At 50.4% G+C, this 26,183-nt stretch overlaps 1 protein-coding gene across 4 annotated transcripts in view; it reads right to left on the reverse strand.

Moving 5' to 3' along the window:
• Rgs3 (regulator of G protein signaling 3) overlaps positions 1-26,183 on the reverse strand; it is a 122,801-nt gene that overhangs the window by 79,248 nt on the left and 17,370 nt on the right. For 2 of the 4 annotated variants that reach the window (XM_032903143.1, XM_032903161.1), the window contains exons 2-8: positions 20,612-20,662; positions 18,010-18,068; positions 17,021-17,115; positions 15,976-16,044; positions 8,454-8,514; positions 7,318-7,408; positions 6,721-6,776 (exon numbers count right to left, since the gene is read on the reverse strand). In XM_032903143.1, the coding sequence (XP_032759034.1) occupies positions 6,721-6,776; positions 7,318-7,408; positions 8,454-8,514; positions 15,976-16,044; positions 17,021-17,115; positions 18,010-18,068; positions 20,612-20,662 (482 nt within the window). Of the gene's footprint in view, positions 1-4,041; positions 4,253-6,720; positions 6,777-7,317; positions 7,409-8,453; positions 8,515-15,975; positions 16,045-17,020; positions 17,116-18,009; positions 18,069-20,611; positions 20,663-26,183 lie in introns of those variants that run through there. The other 2 variants (XM_032903152.1, XM_032903188.1) reach the window with 2 other exon arrangements.

Here is a 26,183-nt window from a genome sequence, read left to right on the forward strand (position 1 = left end):
CTTCCTCTCCACAGGGAACCAGAGCTGAGAAGGAAGGAGTCTCCTCCTCTACCTACCTATGACCCACCGCCTAAACCCTGACTTATGAGAAGTCAAGCAGAGGGCAGAATGGATGGGATCCAGGAAAAGGGAAAACCTTTCTCCTCTTGGTTCTAACAGCCCCAGCCCTTTACCCAAGAGCTATCCGGAGTTCTACCTCCTCTCTCCACTGAAGGCCAGCTTCCTTTCCCACGGAGGTCTTGGGATCTTAGCCCAGGGTTTGCCTTGTGCTAAGGACACACACACTTTATTTTATTTAGAAATAAAGCCAAGTGGGTGGCCGCCCTCCCCGAGGACCAGGCAGGACGATCCAGCACGTACTCTCTTAGCCTATGGCCAAGTGTCAGCTGAAGAGTAATGGGGCTCACAGGCATGGGCAGGCTGGATCAGAGCCTCTGAGCAGCCAGAGAGTTTCCAAGAGAAGAGATAGGCACGGGCGGAGCCAAGGCCTCCTGGATAAGCCTGTACTAGCCGCAGGCCAGCCAAGGGGAATGGATACGAGGCCACAGCACCAGTTTTCAGAAGTTTGATCAAAGGACCCTGACATCTGGACACTCTTTGCAGATCAAACACTCTGTAGTCCAACTCCATCTGTGTGTCACGCCCTGCTGAGGGACATGGGACGGGGGTCCCTGGAAGGTGGCACTTGCCTCTACACACAGCTCTCCAAAGAGAAGCCGGTGACAAGCAACAAAGGAAAATGGGATTGTATAGAACTTAGGCCTGTGCACCCCGGACAGCACGCCCGTCTTTGAAAACGATTCAGTGCAGTGGCTCTCAACCTCCCTGATGCTGTTTACCCTGTAATACGGTTCCTCAGGTCGTGACCCCAACCATGAAGTTATTTTCGTTGCTACTTCATAACTGTATTTTGTACTGTTGGGAATTGCCATGTAAATATCTGATATGCAGGATATCTGAGATCTGATCCCTGAGAAAGGGTTAGGGGTCAAGACCCGCAGGTCAAGAACCACTGGCTCAGGAGGGAACTGCACAGACACTACCCTTGCTAACACTGGCACTTGAGTTCTATTCCCAGCTCCGAGTAAGCTCACAATCCCCTGTACCTCCAGCTCCAGGAGGAACCCAACACCTCTGACCTTCCTGCACACATGCCCATGCACACTTACAAGCATAATTAAAAAAAAAAAAAAAACTTTTAAGACAAAAATCTTCCAAAAACAAAAGGAGCGATTCAGTGTGCTGTGTGGCCCGCTGGCTCATTCAGATCGCCAGGACAGAAAATGGCTTCAAGAGGGAGTCCCAAGATACCCAGAGGGGAGGGAAAGATCAGGCCAAGGAGGACAAAGGAAAGGTATCCTGGACAGGGACTGGGAGAGGAGGAACAGCTCAGCAAGCCTAGGACAAGTCAGCCAGGGCACAGCCATGTGCAGAGCCTGCTGCTGTCTCTCAGGGCTGGGCACCTGTATTCACCCGCTGGGAACCCAAGGCCAGGCACAAGGAAAGGGAGCAGGCAGGAGCCCAGGGTGACCAAAGGTCCCCGAGGCTCTGCTTCCCACCAGTCCTGGGCCTGGATTCAAAGCAAGTTTGTAAAACAGGAAATCTGACAGACAAGGGGGGATGGGGAGGGAGGCAGGAAAATACCCTATTCCCATAAGAATTCTGGGAAAACACATAGCTAAGACAGGAAGAGAAGGGGGGAAAAGGTGGAAAGAAAGCAAAACAAAGCTGGGAGTGAACCTGGAAAGCTGAAGCCACCTCTCGTTGCCAGGGCAGCCAAGGTCCAGAAAAGACAGCAGGAGCCACTCCGAGGGACTAACAGGGTACTTGGAACCCACCCTCCACACAACTCAGAAACCCTTCTAGCCCTGCCTCGATCCTACACCACAGGGTGCTGAGGATGGCCCCTCCTGTCTGGAGGGTAAGCCCCAGCTCCCTGGTTTGAAGACAAAGGTGTTTCCACACTCTGGTGTTCTGTCAGGCAGGGCCAGTAGCCTCTCTTCACCTCCCTTAGTGCCAACTCAGAGAACAATTCCACCCCATTGGCTAGCAAAGGAATGGCGGGAAAGAGGTTAGAAAAAACCAAAGGCATGGCCTAGCAGAAGAGACTTCTGAGCACGCAGAGTCGTGTCCAAAGAGTCTGTCCACCAAGACAAGAGTCTGTCCTATACCCCCAAATTAATACAGCTTCAGCAAGACCATCTTACAGAGAAGGTCATCAAGGCCCAAAGTGAGGGAATGTTTCCCCAGTGCTCCTCTCTGACCATGGGCTCAAGAAGGGAGACAGTCCAGGGCTGGAGAGATGGCTCAGTGGTTAAGAGCACTGACTGCTTTCCCAGAGGTTCTGAGTTCAAATCTGAGCAACCACGTGGTGGCTCACAATCAACCATCTGTAATGAGATCTGATGCCCTCTTCTGGTGTGTCTGAAGACAGCTACAGTGTACTTATAGATAATAATAAATAAATAAATATTTAAATATTTAAAAAAAAAAAGGGGGAGACAGTCCTCTCCTAACTCCAGGACCTCAGCAGCCCCTGACAGGTTTCCTCCCCAGGGTGGTTCTCTTGCTGTCAAGGATAAACACCGCCACCACTCTGTGTCTCAGCCATGCTAGCACCTGCAGAGTGTCTGATGCTCTATCACACGCGGGCCCCTGTCCCTAACTGCCAGCATTTATTGTCCACTCCCTGGAGGTGAGCAGCAGACACAAGCCAAGCACTTTACAGGATCACCTTTCACTCCTGTAGGCTTGCCTCTATTTGACTACTCCTGTTTTAAGGACAAGGGACTGTAAATTGCTCAAGAGAGTCAGTTAAAGGGGACCACGATAAACTAGAGCCCCGGTCCCACAGAAAGCTTAGTGTGCTAGATTCTGCCCCAGTGTTAATGCAGGAGCCATTTTACCCTGAATCCAGACCGTGCATGCACCAGGTCCCCTCTGGCCACCAGCACATCCCTGTGCTCAGCCCCTTGGCCCAAGGACACCTGAGATTTCATTACCTTCGATCTAGTGTTCACCCTGCCTTATTAACACCTAAATGCTCTTGCCACAGGGATTGCTCTGTCCAACTTCAGGAAAGTAAGGAATATAATATAGGTTGAGGCCAGCAGGGCAGGACCTGAGAGCAGGGAAATGTTAGAAGGAAAAGCTGGGTCCCGAATGGTGGAGGTAAGTGTGTGGGGGGGGGGGCGTTCTCCCTGTGACTTACACACTAACGAGTTAGGCTCCAGATTCTAATGAGGGCCTTCCCTGTATCTTTGCAGTCAGGGTAATTTGTATGGTCCCTCCTGCTTGGACGCTATGCAAATCTGGATATATTTTACCTTTATCCCTACCCCGACCCCCATTCCTATTTCATAAGAAAGAAATGCCTAGTTCTAGAAGAGTCTTCAGGGTGAACATGACCACCACTCCTGACTCTTCCCTGCCTCCCAGCCCAGGAACTAAGAGACAGACGCCGGCATGAAGCTGGCCTCCGGACCCACAGCCATGCAGTCACGTATGTCAAGGCATCGCGGCAGCCAGGAGGAAAGGACACGCGTGCACATACATCACATCTCACATAGAAGCGTACACCAATACACACAAGGGACATACATGGGCACTGCTGCCCACCAGAGCAGTGAAGTCAGCAATACTGCAGCTTTCAGGAGTCACTTAGCTCCCCAGCCCAAACCCACCACTAGCAATCTCAGATGGCTCGCTCTCTCTCTCTCTCTCTCTCTCTCTCTCTCTCTCTCTCTCTCTCTCTCTCTTCCTAGATGATAAAAGCAAAAGCAAAAAACAAACAAACAACAACAACAACAGCTAAATTATTTCATTGAGGATCCCAGGCAGTGGGTAGGACAACACTCAGAACTGGCCTCAGCTGCCTGTTACCTAGGGCAGTAGGTAGCAGGCTGGGTCATGGGGCCAGCCCCTGTCTCTAATGTGCCTGCAGGGAACAGGAGGAGGCACAGAGGGCCTTGTGGAGAGAGATTCTGTATGGATGAGCCCCCACCCCACACCACACAGCACCCCAGGGAATCGAGCACCCACCTGCCTGTAGCGGCGTTCTGAGCACACTTTGCAGAGCCCATTGAAGCGGTTCATGGCTGCAGATCCTGCCTCAGCTGCCTCCCCATGAAAGCCCAGCTCTCCCCCAGTAGCGGGAGCCCACACTGCCCCGTCAGCCTGGCATGACCGCCCTGGGAAGCCCGCCCCTCAAAAGAATAGCAGGAAATCACCCCTCACCTCCCCAAGCCCTGTCTGTGCTGTGTGCCTCTGCAGATAAGCCCGAAGGCTTCCTGAAACCTCAGAATGACAAGGAAGAGGGAGAGTTTTATATTAAAATTCCTGTCAACTAGTTAGTATTCCTCGGGCCTGGCTGGGAGAGGGCGCCTTTGTTCTGGCTGCGTTCTCTGCCCTGGGCCACTCTGTGAAAGCAGTGTTCTCACAAACAGCCCTTACTGCCTGCTGGAGGGAAACTCAGTGCAGAAAACACACCCTGTTCTGTAACAACAGCATGCCTCCTTGCAAGTCCCAGGGTCCCTAGGAGCAAATCCAGTAGGCTAACCCAGTGGGGACAATCTGGGCTGCTGTGAACACTATACCCATAAACAACCCATCTTAAGTCAGGGAATACAAAACACCTGGAGACTGGTGGGCACTCGGGAGCTACTTAAAAGCCAGCTTCTGGATTCACAAAAATGGGCTATGTGAAGGAACTGATGGCACGCAGACCATACGGTCAAATGTGCAAATGGGTTTCCAGCCATGGGGGCACCTGCCTCCACATCGTAACAACAAAGAAGTGGAAGCCTAGAGAGGTTTCAGTCAAACGCCAGGTTAGAACCCAGGCCCTGCACTCAGTACCTTGCAGTCCCAGGATCAGGTCTTCTAAGTAGCACAGCATGAATTCAGCCCCCCCCCCCGGCCCTCCTAGGAGTCCCCTGAAAAGCCCACCTGCTCACTCATGTACCCAGAGCAGAGGCTGTCCCTTGACTTGATTGCTGAGTGACCCTGGGCAGGTGACCTACACCTCTAGGTCTTTTGATTAGCCATAATTGTGCCTCGGATAAACCTCATTGGCTAAAATACTGCCACCGTGCTAAGCTACCTCTAGGTCTTTCGAATGGAGGATCTGAATAAGTGACCTCTCATTTCCCCACACTTCTGCCAGTCACTGTCAGTGCTGAGCACTGTGGACATCATCAGATGCACAAAATCCAATTCAGTTCAGAACAGTATCCTTGGGGACATGGAACGGTAGACAGGATCTAGCACAAAGCAGGTCTTTCCCAGGCCACCTAGAGACCTGCAACACAGATATCCAAGTCATTCCCACATATTCCTAGGGTGACTCTGTGGTCACTCCCTCCCCACAGAGAATGGGGAGATCTTTGGAACGATCCCTGAAGCTAGAGGAGGCTTCTAAACTCCTAGTGAAACCATAGAAAACACATCTGGCAGATTACCCTAGCACTACAGTGGGGGCTGGTTGTTTGTACAGGACACACTGACATTACCTAACATGAAATAGAAGTTGTGGCTCTGCCCTCAGTACTGCAGGCAAGCAAGCAGCTACTGTGGTGGGAGTGATATTCTGAACTGTATGTTCCACAAAGGAGTGAGCCAAGGCTCTGTCCCAGGACCCAGCACCAGGCTGGGTGCTCAGAGGTCTAACTACCCCACAGTGTAAAAGAGATGGACGAATGGGTGTACAATAGCACCCAGGGGGGCTAATTTCAACACAAGAGGTCAAGGAGTATGCCAACACCAACATCACGTGTCTTCTTGGTGAGGACACACCCTAGAGACAGTGTGGCACGGTGCACAGAGGAGATAAAGAGACTCTGCCAACCTCTCACCGGTTGTGTGGCCACAGTGACATAACAGCCTGGGATCAATAAGTCCCTTATCTGTTAGATGGGGTGGTGACAGCCACCTCACAGGAGGTGATGAAAGTTAGATCACAATATCACCCCAGGGGCCAATTGATCGTGGAGAGTTTGATTTTCCTTCTCCTATTAAAGAAAACCATGAGTCATCTGTGACAGGTCCTCCAAAGAGATCGAATGAACTTTGGACAATTCACCCAAATCCCTATATGGTGTTCCTCTCTGGACTAACAGCTGGTAGGAAGCCATCCATCGCTTTCGGGTTCAGAGTTACGTGTGGCTGCTTTCCCAGCACCAGCGGGCTTAACCTGTGAAGATGACTTGGCCATGGTTCGAAGACACACAGAGGTTCTGGGGACTGAGGGAATCTATTTCTAAAGTCAAAAGAAAGGAAAGAAAAGAAAGAGGAAGGAAGGAAGGAAGAAAGAAAGAAAGAGAGAGAGAAAGACAGAGAGAGGGAGAGAGAAAGAAAGAAAGAAAGAAAGAGAGAGAAGAAAGAAAGGAAGGAAGGAAGGAAGGAAGGAAGGAAGGAAGGAAGAAAGAAAGAAAGAAAAGAGAAAAATCAGAAAGACCCAGTCACCTACATTTCCTGGCTCTCTCCCACTCCTGCAAAGCTCATGAAAGACCAAGACCTGTGTACAGGGTGATTTCCAATGCCACATCTTAGGAAAGTTAAGAACCGTCCTTCACAATGCATGGCTTGCTGTGTTCCAAAGCCCAAGCTGCCCTCTTTCACAGTCATTTCTGGAACCAAGACGCTGACAAAGAGGGGACTGACCAGAGACCCTCGAGCCATGCTCAGATTCCACAAGCCCCAGCCAGGAGTGTCCCCACCTACCTGAAGCTTCTCCCCATTCTCAGGGTCCCCATCTCCTGGCATTCTCAACAGCACATCTGGAAGGGGATAGCGCTGAGTCAGAAAGCTCCTACCCGCATGAGGGCCGTGGGTGAGACTGTCAGGGCAAAGATTGTCAGGACAATCCCTGGCTTCCAGGACAGAAAGATGCTAAGGCTCAGAGCAGGCAGAGGCTCAGGGAGACAGGGCTCTGAGGGTAAGGACAGGACGGAGGGGACATGATATCCAAACCCTGAGTCTTAGGCTCATGGAGGGCCCTAGAAGCAAGCTTATAGCGGTGGGGTTCCAAGTGTCAGCAAGGTGTCAAGGAGGGGAGGGAGGGATGGAGGTGGGGAGTGCTTCTGAGACATAAAGCCTGGAGAGGAGACTCTTGGAAAGTCCTGAAGCTTCTGTGAGTGAGACAGGGGACTGATCTGTGTGACGCCAGATGGCACAAACTTTCAACATCTATCATATGGTAGTGACATCCTGGTCAGGAGTAGCCTGCGATCTTATAGGCACTGGCAAGAAATGCCAGGGAGGCAGAGGCTAATGCCTCACTCAGTGAGGGTCAGGGAGCTTCAAGGGGCTTGTACATACCTCTCAGTGGCTGGAGCCGCCGCCTAGCCACCTTGAGATGCTTGGTCCGACCCAGGTCCTCCCCTAGCAGATAGTACCAGCCACTGATCTCCTGTCATGAGGGAGGGAAGGATATGATCAGTCCAAAGAGGCAGAGAGCACAGGTTACGGTACCACTAACCCTTCAGAAACAAACACAATCAAAGAACCAAAAATCCTGCAGCTGGTCATCATTCCTCCAAAGCAGATGGTTCAGCCCCATGGTTGCCACCTTCAGGAAGCCTTCCCTGATTCTCTGGACAGAAGTGATCATCCCTCTCAGCCTCTTAGCCCTGGACAGTTATAGACTTGCCCTCCTCCTACCCCTGCCTCTTGCCCCTTCCCCCCTGACTCCTGCCTCCAGCCAGATTCTTCGACATAACTAATATCGAGCCTGGTAAACAGTAGGTGCTCACTAAATACTTGCTTACAGAACAAAAAGGAAAGAGTGGAGAACAGTGGAGATGCCACAGAAGCAGATACATGCAGTCTCCATGAGCAGCACCTTTCTGAGGGTGTGGAAACCAAGGTTATCAAGAGAACTCCACATCAGCCATCTCTTGACTTCATTCCAGGACACAAAGCTGAGTGGCAGGGTCTCAAAACAGGCCACAAGGACATTTTCAAGATGTGCAAAAGCAATGTTACCCCTCTCTACTCAGAACTTCTAGGTTGGGACTACAGTGCCATGAAAGGCCAGGTAAGTGACAGCAATCCAAAGGAGGGGACTCCTGAGCCTCCTGGTGGCTCCTGGGTGACACCTCCTGAGTGTCCTCACCCAGCCTGAGAAGACACCAGCCTCAGTGTGTTCCACCCCCATCCAGGCACTTCCTGAGCCCAGAATACAGATCAAGAGCACCCATCGTGGCATCATGGCGTCTGCCAGACTCAGTACCTCCTAGGGAGCCTAGGGACTGCCAAACTCCCCTCTGGAAGGGAACCCAAACCTTTAGCCAGGCCAGTGACAGCAGCAGCCTATAATTTAGACTACCAACATCTGCCTCAGTGGGACACAATGTCACAGAAAGAAGCTCAGCCCAAACACTTCCAGGGTCAATATGACTGTGCCAGCCAGGGCCTGGGTGGACTGTTGCTCCAGAAGCTTCCCAGCAGCTCACCTTGTCCGGAGTCAAGAGAGACCTCACCCCAAAGCTCATGCAGCCAATGAGCGCATGCTGCCTAGGAGAAGAGCAGAGAGTGAGTTTCCCGCTGTCTGTTCAAGGAAGTCAAACATGGCTAAGTTCCACAGTCTACCTGTGGTTTCCTCAGGGCACTTCTGTTCCTTCATTCTGCCCACTTTGTCAAGTGGGAAGGGGGGTTCTACCCAGTCTCTAGAGGAAAGTACCAAGCTTGGTTGGTCCCCTTCCCGAAGTCACAGAATAGTGAGTATTTATTAGTCAGGTCTGAGGAAACCTGAGCGTCCTAGGTCTGGGCAGACGCCGCACTCTCTGATGACACAGGAGCTCAGGCTACCTGGAGGGTTTTAGCCCTTCTAGTGCTGGCTAGGTGGAGAGGGTTGTCCCCATCAGAGATTCCCAATCACCACCTCGGCTGGGGACATGCAGTAAGAGGAAAGTTATGGGACCTCTATTCACATAGCCTTGCCTCACATCCAAGCAGGGCCTCGGCTGTTCTCAGATGGCTGGAGCCCAAGTTCCAAACATACCCGACATACAAAAGTCACAATGACCACCTGACCCAACCGTCAACGGGGCAGGCAGGCAAGAACCAAGGTCAGGCCTCATACCTTGCCAGACTGGGCCTCTTGGGTAGTAGGAATTCAAACTGCCTAGAGCATGTCCAACCATCACAAACTGATTAATAGCTTTTAATAGTGATGGCGTCCATTAATGTTAATGAAATGCCGAAGCTTGCTATTGTCAGAGAAAAGGGTGTGTGCAAAGCTTCAATTTCATGAGAAACAGAGCCACAAAAGACAAACAACGGCTGTGTCCGGTAGGGTGGCATTGTTAGCAATCTTTGTTTTCAAATCTTCATAGGGGAACAGCCACTGCTTTTGCAGTGGGAGGGTACTATATAAACGGATTTTTAAAGGCCTTTATTGTACCACATTCTACTTGACCTTGACACTTGAGCCTTTGGTGAATCTTGGTTCTGTTTTTTCTTTCCTTCCTCTCTTTTTTCAGCTCCCAACCCAGATTCCCTTGTAGGCTGGATTTATTACTATCTAGGAACACCACACGTATTTCAACTGGAGCACAACACTGTCAGCTTAGCTCTCACTCTCCGAAGGAACCACAGAGAGGACCTAGCCTTCTCCGGTTGGCACAGGGAGTTAGTAAAACTCCCTGCAGATGCACCTCCCAGGAAGCTGGTCTTCAGGGGTCAGACCCAGGAGGCAACTCTCAGCAGCATCCAAGGGCTGCCTACAAAACCCGCCTTGAGAGTTTTAAGCTGTAGAGTTCATGCCTAGATCCAAACCCAGTTGGCTCAAGGCAGTGTCCAGGCATGGGAGCCCAGAGGACGTTCTCCATGGATTCTACACGTACCCACCCACGGTCAAGTCCAGGCCCAGAAGCCTCCGTAAATACATATTGTTTGGATTCTCCGGAAAGGGCGACAGCTTGCCACCTGAGAGTTGTAACCACAACAAAACTAGCTTCTCCCAGGCACCCAAGCCAAGTAGGGACACAGAACACTGCAGACTGGTCCCCAACACTGGCCACCTGCCTGCCAAGCCATGTTCTGAACCTCGGCCCCAGCTGTCTCTCTCCATGGCCTCATCGGCTGCTTCTCTAGCTGTGGCTCATGATTGTCCCCATCATGCGAGGCCTCATTAAGGACTCGCTCAAGGAGGGTGGTGCAGTAGCCCTAATACCCCTTCCTACCCCACCGTTCTGAACACTCTTCCCTCTTGGAAAGGGGCCGGGGTGGTACTAGCAGGCTAGACTGCCACCGCAGCAGACCCAGACAGCTGCCACTCAGGGACAGCTGTAGAGACTCTACCAACGCGCTCCTAGCAAGTTTGTTTTTCTCGTCAGCACATTTGGGAGCGTCTTGGCTGGTTGTGAGGTGAAGTACACTCTGCACTCGCGCTGGCTGCCACTGTCGGTCTCCAGGCTTGGGCTTTCGTTGTAATAAATATTGCCTCCCCCTGCTCTGCTGTAAGTGGAATTTTTATTCCCTGGTGCTTGGAGAATGCTAAATGGTTAATAGCCTCCCTTGAGCTTTGCATCCTGCTAAGGGGCCTCCAGTGATTTCATGATCGTTCAGGCAGAGTAAACTGTCACAATTAACATCCACAAGCAGGGACCCTCTCTCTGAGTGTTCTTCAATTAGCTACTTCTAAAGGCTGCTTTGAAAACCCTTTGGAGGAAGAACTGCTTATATAAGCAGCCCGAGCATACGGCAAGGTACCAACCAGCCAGCTTACCAACTTGGGCCCGCGCAGGAGTGGATGGCAGTCCCCCTCTGTGAAGAGGCTCTGGAACCATGCCTTGGCTCCTGCTCACTGCCAAGGCTTCAGCTCCAGGCTTCTGCACTCAGCAAAGACTTGACAAGTGGGGGAATCCATCATGCCCGTGGTTGGCAGGCGCCGGGCAAGGAGCCCCAGTGTTAAGGAAACATGACAAATAGTCAGGGATTTAAATAGCAGTCAAGACAGCGATGCAGGGCCTGGCACAAGACGGGGTGAGACTGACAGATGCACAGTGAGGGCAACACATTGTGGAGGCACAAGAGGGAGTCGGGGCATGGGGGATTGTGGGGTGTCTCATGAGCAGAGCCAGAAAGGGGAAGAGGAAGCACATCTCAGAGAGAGGGAACAGTAAGGCAAGGCTCAGAGGCAACTTCACGGAGCACATGGTAGGACCGCTCAGCTTTCCGCAAGCCGAGACTTCCTACATCTCGGGGGAAAGCACATTAATCCGCTCATTCGAGCGCCTCAAACTATTTTGTTCCGCAGGGTTTTACGACTTGAGCTTTATTTCTAGCGTGATGCCTTAAATTGAGTACCTGTTTTTCTCTTCACTTTTTTCTTCATGCTGTGTGCGAGACCCACTGCTGGGCGTAAGCTTTCTGATATTAAGCCACACCTTCCTTGACAAAGTTAAAGGAGTGGCTGCTCCTAGAGTACTGAGGGTGCTACCTGACACAGGACAAAAGAGACCTTCCACACAAGCAGCGACTATTATCATATAAGATTGTATTTGCTAATTATATATGTATAGATAGATAGATATGCATGCTTTACATATACTTATACATAAAGCATATATTATGTATAATATATATGCTTTCCTTAAATCTATTCATTTCCTTCCACAATGGTCTTTCACATCGATGAGTCAAATGTCTGTCTTCCAGAGGAACAGTTACATCTCTCTCCAAAGCTGCTCTCTGGCTACAAGTTCAGGAAGTGCTGTAAATGTTATTGAAAGCTTCAGTTCAGCTTCTGCTTATCATCCGCCAGGACCTCCAAACTGCTTAGCTCCATGTTCAAAGCACTGAGGAATTAGACAGCTCACTATTACTCTGAGTATGATTATGTCTTCATGGTTCTGTTTCTTTAGAAGTTGTCATATATATATGACACACACACACAATACTGGTGACACAGGAAAGTGACACACTGGAGGAGGGGAAGTGGGTGAGGCTGAGAGAAAGAAAACTACATATTGATAAAGGGTAGACTAGGGCTGTGCACTTCTGGGGGTTCACATCTGACTTCTATCTTCTTCGATTAGCTTTGGAAAGGTCTATAGTTTTGGGTTTGGGGTTTTGTTTGTTTGTTTTGTTGTTGTTGTTTATTGAGCACCTTTATAAAAGTGGCTGTAATTGTTTAATATTCACAGATGTTTGAAATCGGAATTTAAAAAAAAAAAAGCCCTGAAGATAGCCGGATTTTACAGATAAGGAAACTGAGGCACGGAGCTGGGAAAGGGAGTGGTTCCCCTTCAGGGGCTCACCGGCTCTCCTCAGCTCCTGCCAAGATGCTGACACAGCTGAAACCCACAGCTCTGCTTCCGGGATTCTATGTGTCTAGGATGGGTGGAGGGGTGCACAGGCGTATAACACTGGGGCACCCCACTCTCCAATGTATTCCCTCAGGACGCGGTCTCTCACCGAAGCTACAGCTAGGCAGGCAGCTAGAAGAGCCAATCACAGTGTCTGACCCCCACAGTACGAGGGGTTATAGGCTTGTGTGCAGCCATGTTTGGCTTTTCCATGGGTGCCGGGGATTGAAACTCGGGCCTGCAGCCACCGGGAGGACCTCTCCTCTCCCTCTTCCTGCCTACGTGCCCACTGCCTATCCGACTGGCTGGTGTCTAAAGCTATGCTACATGTATTGAAGAAATACCTCAAGGTTGGAGGAGCAAGCCACTGACAGGGAAGGGGAATGGTTTGGGAGTCATTTGTCACGTACGAGAGGTAGGTCAGTGTACTGGGATGTGACTACAAACTCATCTGACTGCCTGGATTTGCAGCTGATTTTTTTTTTCCCCTACATTCCAGCTGTGTTACTTTGGACGGGTTACATAACCTTTCTGTGCCTGTTTTCTCCGCCATAAAAGAGCCAAGTGAGGATTAAATTAGATAAGGCATGCCATGGGCTTAATGTTCACATGAAATAAATGCTTGTTAAGTACCAGCTGTTACATAACCTCAAGGCATTATGGCGTTTGAGGGGAAGGAATCGTAATCCTTGCCCCTCGAGACCCCGCATTAAATGAGATAATGTACAGAAAATGCTTGGCTCAGGAAAACAGTTCGGTCAATGTTTGTCTCCCACCTTCAGGAACGGCCTTTCCTGTTGAGGAGTTGAATGTCTGTCCTTCAGAAAAACACAATTTGATTTGTGAGCGCTCAGCAGAGCCCTAGTTTTCTGCAGTTGCTGTCTGTCTGCCCCGGGGGCCAGGGGCCTCCTCTTTCAGAACATTGATAAAGCACAGGAGGCTGAAAACACCCAGCATGGTGCTAACAGCCTTGCTGGAGCCATCTGCTCTAGAGGCAGGCCTGCCTGAGCCTGCCCCGGCCCTCCCGAGCGTAGGGCTGGGACTCTGACCATGAGTCTGGCTGTGTTTTATTTAATCAAGAATCTCACTTTCCCAAAATAGGCAACTGGTGGTGACAGCGCCCTGATCAGGCGGCCTCGCTGGAGGCTGACTCATTTACCCTGGCCTCCCTTTCTCTTCCACAAATGTGACCTGCATCTCTGGTTCCTCCACCCGGCAGCTCTACCTACCCTCTTCCCTTGGAAGGTTCAGCTCCAGCACTCATCCCCACCGAGAGCTTGCGGGGTGCCCCTCTGCTTCTCTGACACTCCACTGGACCTTGGTTAGGGCTCATGAAGCAGTTTATTGACCCTTCAAATACAGGGCCTGCCACTCAGTGCACTGGGCAGTCTGTCTCATCCATTCAATCTGGAGATCCCCAGCACACGCCACTCTCACCTAGACGCTCGGGCTACCAGCATCTCTCCCTCCCTTCACAGACTGCTGGTGACGTCACGGACTGCTGGTGATGCCACAGCAACAGGTCTATCTGACCCTCGCCCCGACCAAGCCATTCCTGTCAATTCTCTTTCACCAACCAAAGACTTTCTCGAACCTTGGACCTACAGCATGTGTCAGTCACTCTCTTGCTGGTCTCCTCCAGGTATGTCCCAATGGCCAAAGAGCATCCCAGACAGCAAACTGGCTTCATCAGCTCACCACAGGGCCTTGTTTAAATGTAGACCTCTAGGTCCTGCTCATGGAGATGTGGGTTTAGCCATCTGATGCCTAGGTTTCCAGGGGACCTGTGATCCATACAGATGCTCTGGGAGATTCTGACGTCCAGCCAGAACCCAGGACCGCTTGCACTGGAGGAAAACCTCTCTCTAGAGAACTTATGGCTCTACCTGGCTGGGCCTGCGCCGACTCCGTCTCAGCTCTGTTGAAGGCCTACATTTCACCTGAGTTTCCCAAAACACCGATGAGTCCTCAGACACTGCCTCATTTCACAACTCCACCTTCTCTGCTCTGTCCTTTTGGGCCAGGAGGCAATGTAACGATAAGGATAGAACTTAGATCCAACTGCCTGGCTTTTCTCCCTAGCTTTCCTGTTCACTCTTTGGATGACCCTGAGCAAGGTCCCATCTTCCCAAGCCTCAGTCACCACTTCTAGGAAGTTAGCACAAATGACGTAATGCATTCTTGGCTGGACTCAGCTCTGCATCCAGCAAGTGAAGTGCCTGGTGTCAGTGTGATGCCCCCTTCTCCACCCATGCCCTCAGGTCCCCCTCACTGCCCTTCCAGAGAGCTGCATGAGTGCTCAGCACCTAGAAGGTTGGTTGCCAGGCGGCAGCAGCTGGATGGATGGATGGATGGATGGATGGATGGATGGATGGATGGATGGATGGATGAGTGGATGGATGAGGCAAGGAGTACCATTAGCATCAATCCCTGATGAAAAGAAGATTCCATCGAAACAAAACCTCTTCATTTTGAAGGTTAAAAGGGACCCCTAAAAAAGCATGTTAGCCAGTGGGACTTATGTTTCCAGGAAGAGCTCAGGAGTTGGGATGTAGCTCGATGGTGGAACATTCGCCTGATACATACAAGGTTCTGGGTTCAGTCTCCAACATGGTGCCTACACAAAAAACATTCAGCCCCCAAAACATTTTCCAGGTCTAGGCTGGAGAGCGGAGCTGATGTTGGTCCACACAGGACCCTTTTAAATACAATCAGTCTACTCTAGGTGCTGGACAAGTGCTACTGGCCACCAGGCCTCCCAGACTCTTGTATTACCTCTGTGAAATGAGCCCCATGCCGCTCCTGCTCCTTTGGGTGTGGCTGGCAGATGCTCCCACCTGCTCTCTCAATCACTCATGCTGCCTGCCTGCCACACCCCTGCCACTGCTATAATATCTGCTTCTCATTCTTTACAATCACGACTGCTTCCTTTGTCCCCACCGCCTACAAGATCAGTGTGTTACACACACACACACACACACACACACACACACACACACACACACACACCTCTGCACACCTAAACCAGGCTTTCTCATGGCAGCCTGAGGCCACCACAACCATTCCTGCTTCCTCATTACTTCCTGCTTACTTACGCCACGCCTGGCCCAGAATGCTCCTGCCTCTTTATCTTATTCTTACTCTCTGCCCAGGTTCAAAAGTCCATATTTCCTACGAAGCTCTCCGAGTCACCTTCCCTAAGAGTCACTTACTCATTTTCGGTCATCCCGTTCTGTTTGGGAGGTTAGTATTCACTAGGCATGTGTATGCCAGATACTAAGGACAGTAGTGACTCAAAGAAAAGTACGCCCAGTGGTAGCCGTGCACATCATCCTATAGCACTGTGTTACGTGCGTGCTGTTACTGTACTTTATCTCCAGACAGTGCCTAGTATCCCTTCCCGGACAGCGGGCACCTTAAGAGCAGAGTCTTGGTGTATGCTAGTTGCCATCCCTGGATCAAGCCCTGCCTTGTTGATACCAAGAGCTTGCAAATGTTCACTGGCAATGTCGTGGCTTTCCTTTCATCGTCACCACCATATGATAGGGACTCAGGGTAGCAGCCTCTGAAACTCATTTAGCCTGAAGGCATGAAGTAAGCCCCTCAAGTATGCTTACCCCCCAACCAGAGAAGGTTCTCAGCCCAGCACAGCATGTCGCCTCACCTGGTCTCACTGGCCTGGTTCCACACTGTCACCAGAAGTCGCTTCTGATCACCCTCCTCTGGGACAGGACTAGGAAGCAAAGCAGACCACCAGAGCATTAGGAGGGCCCAGTTCTAGGCTAGGCTCACGGAGCAGGCCATGACTACAACAGCTGAGCCGGGATCTATACAACTTGCTAAATATAGTGCCACCGTGTGGGAGATGAGTCCTCACGTGCACAGTAGCAGTCATACTACATTGTTGGGGACAAAAAGGAAGCCAGGACACACCGTTATAAAACAGTCCTGTGTTGTAAACACACACAGAGGCCCACAGAAAGAGAGACCTGACAAGAAATGCAGCAACTCCTAGCTATGTGAGTAGGAGGGCGCAGAGGATTTTCTATTCTCTTCCTTCTGTTCACCCACATTGTCCAAAATTACCTTGTGAAGTGAGGAGAAAAACCAAAATATTATGATTCATTCTCGCTAACAGGAAAAGAGTCCATGCCCTTCCCAGTGGCCCCAGAGTATCCAGAGATGAGGGACAGAAATAATATAATAACATCAGAAGCTCTCCCTCTGATGGGTGCTGCCCCACGTCCCACTTAAGAGTCCCTAGCTCCCTAGGAAGGAATGATTATTAACTCCATTCTACAAATGAGGAAGCTGGGGCTCAGGGAGGTTAATGAGTTTAAACAAAATGGGGGATGAACAGGTAATACCGCCCTTCAGCTTGGAAAATTCCTTCTGTTGAAGGTGAGAACTTGGCCGGAGGCAGTGGGAAACTGGCTACGGTGGGGCGTAGGGGGGTTGGTAGTGGTGCTGCCAGCCCTAAGCTAGTAACTGTAGTTAGGAGAGACAGCCAAGTGACACGTTATTACTGCAGGCCCCACTGCTGGGCCCCGGCCAGGGATGCAAGGACACCGGGAAGAGAAAACAAAGGCATCCTTCAGAAGTCGCTGTTTTTCTGCTTAGATCTGTGTCTAGATCTGGCAAACAGAGATCTTTCCAGACAAACCCTCCCTGCCTCTCCTCTCAGGGGCCAAGCCGTTCCTGACTCTTACAAGAAGAAGTGCTCGTGGAAAGCTGGGTCTCTGCAGTCCCGAATGACCTGCGTCGTCTGGCAGCAGAGCTGGCTGTCTTCAGGGATCAAAGAAATCTTGAGTAGAGAAAGTAAAAGCATTAGGTGATCACAGAGACAAAGCCCGAGGCTCCGAGCTAAAAGCTTTCCCCGGGGTTCTTTCAGTCCCCATCACAAACAAGGAGACTGTGGCCAGTGGGATGGATACCAGGGCAGGGAGTCCTGGAGGTGGTAGCCAGAAGGCAGCAATGGATAGATCTGCCAGAGGGAAGGTACAACTTTATCACCTCCTCTCTTCCCTAAGCCAAAGGCCTCCTCCCTTCTAAGTCCCCAGGAGCTTCTGGGCACTCTACCCTGCCCCCACACCAAGAGGCCCCAAGGCCATGTTTTCACTACACTACTCTTCCTCCCAGGCCTCAGACATCCAGCCTGCTCCTATGAAGCCATTATCCAGCTCTTGGCAGGAAGAGCTTCTGGACGTAAAGGGAAGAGAATGTCAGGCCTGCACCTGGCATGTTGGCTGCCACATTCTGGGATGTCCCTGGTCTTTGGCTTCCTGCGTCTTTACCCCTGTGGTCCTCTGGAGTCACTGCCAGGGTCTAGCCCAGAAAGACCTCCCATCCACCCCTCACAGAAACCCCTCCCAGTCTCCTGTCCAAGCTTGACTGTTCTGCCTTGAGTTTGGCAGGGAAGGAGTTGAGGACGCTGTGTCCACTAGAAAGCTGGTGTTTCTGTCACCAGCATGGTCACTATGTGGGTCACCATGATCACCCTTAAGAGTCTAGCTCTTGACAGAAGCCTTAGGGAACAAGTCAATCAGAAAGCAAGAGTCTAGACCAGCATGGGGGCCTCATAAATGCCCAGAGACCCAGTGAATGGTGGTCACTGCCACAGGCTCCTAACCCACAGGTGCCCCTGGACCTTGAGAGTGTGCCTCAGTACCCCAGCCCTGCTTCAGATCCCGTCAGATACCTTCACATAGGGATCACAGATGCCAGGCTTCTTGCTTATCAGGCCTTTGCCTTCTATAACTAAAAAAGAACGGAAAGGTTAGGGTGGGTGAATGGGAAGATATACACATACTTCAGCATGGGCAGGTACTCACTGACGGAAAGACATTTTCTATTTTCTATTCAAACCGAAGGCGTATCTGTGGGCAGTAGGATTCCGACCCTTACTTACCCCAGTCTTTGAGATGACATTCTAACTAATGGCTGTCACCCCTCTCTGCACAGTGTATTGCCACTCTCCCCCACCACCACGTTCTGGCAGCACGCTCACCATGGTATAGAATGGAGTGCATTCCGCTCCCCAAGCCTTACAGGTGGAGCGGAACTTACAGAGGACTCGGTGTAAGCATTAATCACTAAAGCAAAGATGGCCGCCTGGGAGACTCAAACCTACAAGAAATTCGTGTAGAATCACAGAGCAAGGGAAACGGCAGCTCCATTAGAACCTGTGTCTCTTGACTCCCAGTCCAGTGATCTCACTACCTTCCAAGACAACCTTCAGGGATGGGAGCCCGAGGTGCATGGGGCACTGCGAGATGCAGTGGGCAGTGTCATGGAATGCTCACGAGCTCAGAGTCCAGAGGCAGGAAGACCACACGTGAAGCTGGCTGCACCCTTCTCTAACCATGTATGCGAGAGCAGTAACTCTGGCTTGATCAGACTGAGTGTTCCATTTCCCCCAAGAGCTCGTGAAGATACACACTTCCATGATACTTGTACTTTTAAAATAAAAGAACGTCTCTAAAGTGCCCAGTAGACTGCCTGGCCGATAAGTAGCAGTTCTGCGAAAATGTTTGCTATATAATGAGAATGAAGGAGGGCAGGGGCGTGGCTTAGTTAGTAGAGTGTTTGCCTAGCGTATGTGAGGGCCCTGATTTGATCCCCGGCACCACCAATAAAACAGAAAATAACAACAACAATAATAAAGACTGATAGACAGACAGGAATGGGGTAAGTGCTCGCTATAAAGGTAAGAATGGCTCTCTTGCCTGATGTCCACAGCAGTCAGTAATGGGTCTTACAGAAGCCCGGTCTCTTGTTTTCTTTTGTGTTTTGTTTGGTTGGGTCCTGGGGCTTGGCTCACATAGAGTCCCAGCAGTCTGAGGAATGAGGCCTGGGAAGCCAGGCTGGAAGGATGAAGAGCTGAGGCTGGGGACAAGCCAAAGCAAACCACACGGGACAAATGGTGTGGCAGGGGCCAAGATGCTTTTTGCAAAAACTGTTTGCACAGCTGGAGAGAGACCCTGGCAGAAACGGAACACCCCTCTTTTGGTCCTTGGGAACTTCACATTGGGCCCCTTACAGCCAGGAGCAAAGGACCCAGGTCCCTGTTGTTCTCTGTCCTGTATCCTAGCTACTGTTCTCTGAGAACGTATTCCTCCCCTCTAGGGTGTGGCTTTCCTGGGCAGGAGCCTGGCCTGGTGACCTCCTGGGTCTTCCTGATTGTCAGTGGATTGTCAGTGGCAGTCAAGTAGCCCTGACCACACCCCGACACCTCTCCTATCATCATGGTGGAGAGATCAAACCTCAAGGTAACACAATAGGGTCAGGCCATGATGAGGATCCCAAACAGGGACAGCCCCTGGAGAAGGGTTGAGGACAAGGGATGACTCCAAGGGAGTCGGGGGTGGGGATGGGGGGCAGGGAGCAAAAGCAGCCTTCCTTCCTGAGGCTCAGTGATGCCCTTAGTCGCATTCCCAAAGAATACGGCAAGTTGTGGACGGAATGGGGATGGACATTATCTCGAATAGTGAGAGCCAGGGAGCCTATAGGGACAGGTGGGGCTTTCCAAGCCAAGCTCAAGAGTCCAGATGTGGAAGGCCACAACAAAAGCTTGGCAATACTCATGCTGGGAGGAAGTCAAGACCTCCCTGGCAACCCCACTTAGACACAAGCAGTACTTCTCCTTGGTGGCCCCAGCCCTTAGCACAGCGACAATGCTCAACCACTAACTGTGCAGTTTGTGCAGTTTAATGCTTCCCATTTTGTCTTGCTGGACACCTCTACCATGTGCTGGGCACTTTACCAATATGGCTCAGTTAATCCTTGAAACAACCCATGAGACGGTGGCTATCACCAGCAGCAGCAGTATGTGAGGAGGAAACCGCTGTTCAAGTTCACATGGTAAGCAAATCGACAGAACCAGGACTCGGATTCTAGTGGCCTGGCTCCAAAAGCTATGACCTTAACCGTAACACTATGCTGCCCATCATTGTGTGAATAAACAAAATAACAAGGAGTGGGGAAAAAACCCAGCAGGGAAGCCAGGAAGGCCTTTCCTTGGCCCCTGCTGTGCCTGGCCCAAGTGAAACTTTGAGATGTCTAGCAGCAGCTTCTGCCTGCTGAAGGTCTGGTAGACAGAACCCCAGCCGTTTCAGAGTGAGGACAACAGAGACTGGGCCTACAGACAGCGGCCCAAGTAAGCAGCCACTTTGTGAGTGGGCAAATGGCAGAATGCTATAGGAAAAGACAAGCTGCCATAGTGACACCTTGCCTGTCCAGCTCCGGGCCCACAGGGGACCATCCTCTCCTCTCTTGGTGAGACTGCACGTAGCCATACTCACCGTGTAGCAGCAGAACCCGATCCTGGGCACCGATGGACAGCTTCAGCTGACCTGTGGGAACGACAAAAGAAACCCCTTTTGAACAACGGTTGGGGATAGGGAGCTCTTCTGTTCATGTGACGCCATCCAAAGGTGGGCACAATCTCTGATTGGAAGGGACCTCCTAAGCCACCTGGCTCTGCCTCCTCTCCCCATCAGGAATGCCATGTGCAGTGGTCCAGCCCAACTGATGCCATTCTGGTGATGGGGAGCTCACCCCTGCATGAGGCAGCCCAGACAAGCAGTGGACAGTGTCCATATTGGCAAAGAAGTAGGATACAAGACACTGTCATGCTCTGCCACAAGGACGGCTAGTCGCCATTCCTGGCACTATCCCCTGGAATTTATGTGTGAGTAGCCTACAGCCAGATTCCTATCAGAGACAAACTAACCACATATGCACAGGGACTTCGGAAAAACAGGAAACATGGAAATTCCTGAGGCACTGCCTATAAAACCAACCACAGCAGGAATGGGGGATAGTGTGGGCTGGTTCTATATGGCCCGGTGTGAGGGTATTCTTGACAAGTTGTTTGTTTGTTGTTTGTTTGTTTGTTTGTTTGTTTAGATTATTTTATGTGTGTACCTGTTTTGTCTGAATATATGTCTGTGCTTCTTGTGCATGCCTGGTGATCAGAAAAAGGCATTTGATCCCCCAGAACTGCAATTATGGGTGGTTGTGAGACACCACGTGGGTGCTGGGAACTGAACCCAGGTGTCCTGAAAGAACAGCAAGTGCTCAGTGCTCCTAACCACCGAGTCATCATGACTCCAGACCCCAACGAGTTTTTGAAAGGACACCTGGTGTGTGTGCGTACATGTTAAACACACACACACACAGACACACACACACAGACATACAAACAGACACACACACAGACACACAAACACACGCACAGACACACAGACACAAACAGACACACAAACACACAGACATACAAACAGACACACACAGACACACAAACACAAGACACACACACAAATACACATACACACACAGACACACACACAGATACACAGACACACACACACACACACACACACACACACACACACACACACACACACACACACACACACACACACACACACACACACACACACACACACACACACACACACACACACACACAAACACACACACACAAACACACACACAGACACACACACACACACACACACACACACACACACATACACACACACATACACACACACACACACACACATACACACACACAAACACACAGAGACACACAAACACACATACAGACACACAGACACACAGACAGACACACAGACAGACACACAGACAGACACACAGACAGACACATACACACACAGACACACAGACACACACATACACACACACACACACACACACAGTTAAAAACCAGAATTGCCTAGAGGAAAGAAGAGAATGGTAAGTGGATGGAATAGTTAGGAATTAATTCCAACTATTGTTGTTTTAACAGTATGAATGCATCCATGAGCAATAGCACTTTCACAACTAAAAATACCACACCCAGGAGGTAGAGGCAGGAGGATCTGCAGTTCCAGGCTAGCCAAGCCTACATAGCAAGATCCTGTCAACAAGAAATGACCCAGGGAATGGAGGGAAGGAGGAAACTTAAGAGGGGAAGGGAGAGACGATGATTGTCCTAGGCTGGGAGCAGGTGAAGAGCGGGGACCTGAGTGGAGTGTTTCTTTGTTTCCAGGTTCTTTTATTTTGATTTAAATAAAAGAAAAATAAATGAGGCTTCAGGTTAAGATGGAAAAATGGCTCACTGGGTAGAGCACGCATGTACAAGTGTGAGAACTTGAGTTCAGACCCTGAGAACCCACATAAAGCAGTAGTGTATTAGTAATTCCCTTGCTCCTGTGGGAGCTAAGAGGTGGAGACAGATTTCCCAGAAGCCTGAGGGCCAACTCACTATGTGTACACATTGGAAGACAAGTGTCTTAGTTAAGCTTACCATTGCTGTGGCAAAACGCCATGACCAAAAGCAATTTGAGGAGGAAAGGGTTTATTTGAATTACATTTCCACATTGTAGTCCATCATTGATGGAAGTCAGGGCAGGAATCTGGAGGCATTAGTGATACAGAAGGGTGCTGCTTACTGGCTTGCTTGCTCCTCACGGCTTGCTCAGCCTGTTTTCTTATAGAATCTGGAGGTATTAGTCATACAGAAGGGTGCTGCTTACTGGCTTGCTTGCTCCCCATGGCTTGCTCAGCCTGTTTTCTTATAGAACCCAGGACCCCCAGCCCACAGGTAGCCCCACCTACAATGAGCTGGCCCCTTCCCCATCCCCATCAATTACCAATTAGGAAAATGCCTTATAAGTTTGCCTGAAGCCAATCTCATGATGGCATTTTCTCAATCGACGTTCTCTCCTCTCAAGGTAACTACAGCTTGTGTCAAGTCAACATAAATCGAGCCAGCACAATGAGCGTCCATGCTTCAAGCCAAGGTTGTCTTCAACCTCTATACATGTGTATTGGCACATTTGCTCCAACACTTGTGTGTGTGTGTGTGTGTGTGTGTGTGTGTGTGTGAGAGAGAGAGAGAGAGAGAGAGAGACTAAAAACAAAACAAAAACCCCTCAAGTCATCCTTATAGATAGCCACACCTATCAATTCCCAGTCATATCAAAAATTCTTTGAATTCAGCCATCTCCTTGAAACCTCAGGCAGCCACAGGACTCCCTCCACCAAGGAATAAGAGCTGAGAGGCCAGAAGAGCAGGGCCAGCCACCTACACCTGTTCCACACATGATCCCTGCCTAACAATCCTCTCTCCCTGGTCTGTCACCTCCAATGAGGAAAGTTCACATCCCAGTATGAGAGAATGTCCTCTTTTGAATAACTATCTGATGCTCCATCTACATGGGCTGCTGGTAACTTTCATTGACCTGACTGGTCCTGCCAACTGTGGGCTGTCTCCTCTAGACCTGATGCCCAGAGTCCCTCAGCCATTCGTCAGGCACAGTGAGACACCCTGTCACTATCTCAACGGTTTGTCTCTGTGTGTGCCCTCTAAAACTGGGTCAGTTCTGAAGGCTTGGGCTTTGGTTCTGGCTAGAAGGTAAGCGGGTGGCCTTCAGAGAAGAAAAAAGGAGAGAGGGGGGGGCTGGAGAGATGGCTCAGTGGTTAAGAGCACTGACTGCTCTTCCAGAGGTCCTGAGTTCAATTCCCAGCAACCACATGGTGGCTCACAACCATCTGTAAAGAGATCCGATGCCTCTTCTGGTGTATCTGAAGACAGCTACAGTGTACTTATATATAATAAATAAATAAATCTTTAAAAAGAAAAAAAAAAGAAAAGAAAAAGAAAAAGGAGAGAGCCCTGTATCCTGAGATTCCTCATGAGGCCTACAACCACAGGAGTCTGGAATGCCTTGGTCCTCTCACTGGTAGAATTCATAAGCCATTCCAACTCCAGCCTCCTGCCCATCAGAATTCTTACTATTCTCCTGACCAGGGTGAAGGCCTCAAAATCCAGGAGGCTCATTCTAGTTCCAGATCCAACTGCCCACTTCTCTCCCAGGACCACAATGTCCATGGCTGGGAGGCAGGGCTAATGATGGGGTTATTACACTCCAGGCTGTGATCTGATGATACTGGGTGGTGATGAGGTCCTGGGATGAAAGGCTGCATGGGAACCCATAGGATGATTATCTCGAGGTCCCTGAAATTGCTACTGTCAGGCGCCATGGTGGGCTGGGAGAGGAAGCTTTGAAATAGACATGACCAGCAGCCATGGGTCAGATCTCACCAACCCAGTGACACGTAGGTTTAGTGTGAAAGGTTACTCGTTTGTTTCATAAACTAGTGCGGGTATAAAGTCAGATCTGACCCAAACCTGTTCCAATTTGCAAAGCCCTTGGAATTGCTACACTGTGCAGCAACAAAAACAGTCCTCCTAGAAATGGAGTCATATCCCCATACAGTGGGCAAACATGTGCAGGACAGGGCAGAGCTGAACACAGCTTTTCTGTCGGTAGCAGGCTCCCAGCCTGGGAGATTAGACTGGGCCAGGCCAAAGCTGGAGTAGAAGTAGAGAATGTCCTAGGTCAGCTATCTCAACCTTCTTAATGCTATGACCCTTTAATCCAGTTCCTCATGGTGTGGTGATCCCTGACCACAGAATTACCATAGAATTTTCAATGCCACTTCATAACTAATTTTACTGCTGTTATGAATCATAATGTAAATATTTTTTGAGATAGAAGTTTTTCAAAGGGGTCATGACCCACAGGTTGAGAACCACTGTCTACATCAAAGACTGGCCCAGAGTCCTGATAGTTCTACATGGTCTGCCAAGGAGGTTTACTCAAAGACAGCCTGAGGGCCCTTTCCCATGTGGTGGCCAAGACAAAGCCAAGTAGCCAGGCTCCAGGCTCCTGGTCAGGCCCCCTTGGCTCACAGATGAGGATCAGATCAAGAATGGGCCATACCCATCCCCACTGTCTTCCCTATCAGTTTCCTCTCTGAAATGTCCAACACTCAGGGACCCTGAAGCCATGTTGCCCAAGCTCCTCACTGGTGGCTAGTCGTACCTGGCATAGACAGTGACTTGGACCCAGAGTATCCAGGGTACCCCCAGAGCCAGGACTGGAGACCAAAACCCTGTCCAACTCAGCACACCTTCCAATGCAACAGTCTGCCGGAACTCCCAGTCCCCCAGCGGGTCCCCCATCCACCATTATAGGACGATGAGTCACAGCTTTACTCCAGAGGCCAAGAGAAGGACAACAAGCATCCTAGTGTATGCTTTTAATCCCAGTGTTCAGCAGGCAAAGACAGGTGGATCTTTCTGAGTTCAAGGCCAGCCTGGTCTATATAGTGAGTTCCAGGACAGATAGAGCTACACAGAGAAACCCTGTCTCAAAACAAAACAACACAACAACAACAACAACAACAACAACAACAACAAAGACGAGAGAGGTCAGCTCCCACCAGTTGTCCTTTGACGGCCACACCCACGCCATGACACCCACATACCCAGATTCACATGCACACATCATACAAAGCAACAACAACAATACATGAAAATGATTTTAAAAGAAGGAGGCGAAGGACTCCCAGAAAGATGGCGTTTTAGTCTAAAGAAATGAACCCTGGGGGTAGGAGAAGATAGGATAAACGCCGATTCTTCAGCTGATCCGAGGTGGGGGGAAACAAGCAATATATCTCCCCACCTTCATGTCTGACCTATGAAATAGTCCTGCTTCTCCCTCACACTCAGAGTGTGGCCTCAGAGTGCCAAGCACCTTGGAGTGTTGAGCCTCAGGGTTATGCAGCGGGGAGTGGGAACCTGGAAAGGACAGTTACCGTGGGACTGCAGTTGGACATCTTTTCTATCTGCAGAAGATCCTGGTGATGGCTGCCCAAAGAGTCTGCTGTAAGAATACCAGGGACCCAGGGACCCAGGGCCCAGAGCCAACGCAAGAACTGACAGGACCCCATAGGTCAGGGATGACGCTAGAAGCATAAGTTTAAAAAGTTTTGAGAGGGCAACAAACCCCAATT

Source organism: Rattus rattus, chromosome 1 (assembly GCF_011064425.1).
Source record: "Rattus rattus isolate New Zealand chromosome 1, Rrattus_CSIRO_v1, whole genome shotgun sequence".
Lineage (NCBI taxonomy): Eukaryota > Metazoa > Chordata > Mammalia > Rodentia > Muridae > Rattus > Rattus rattus.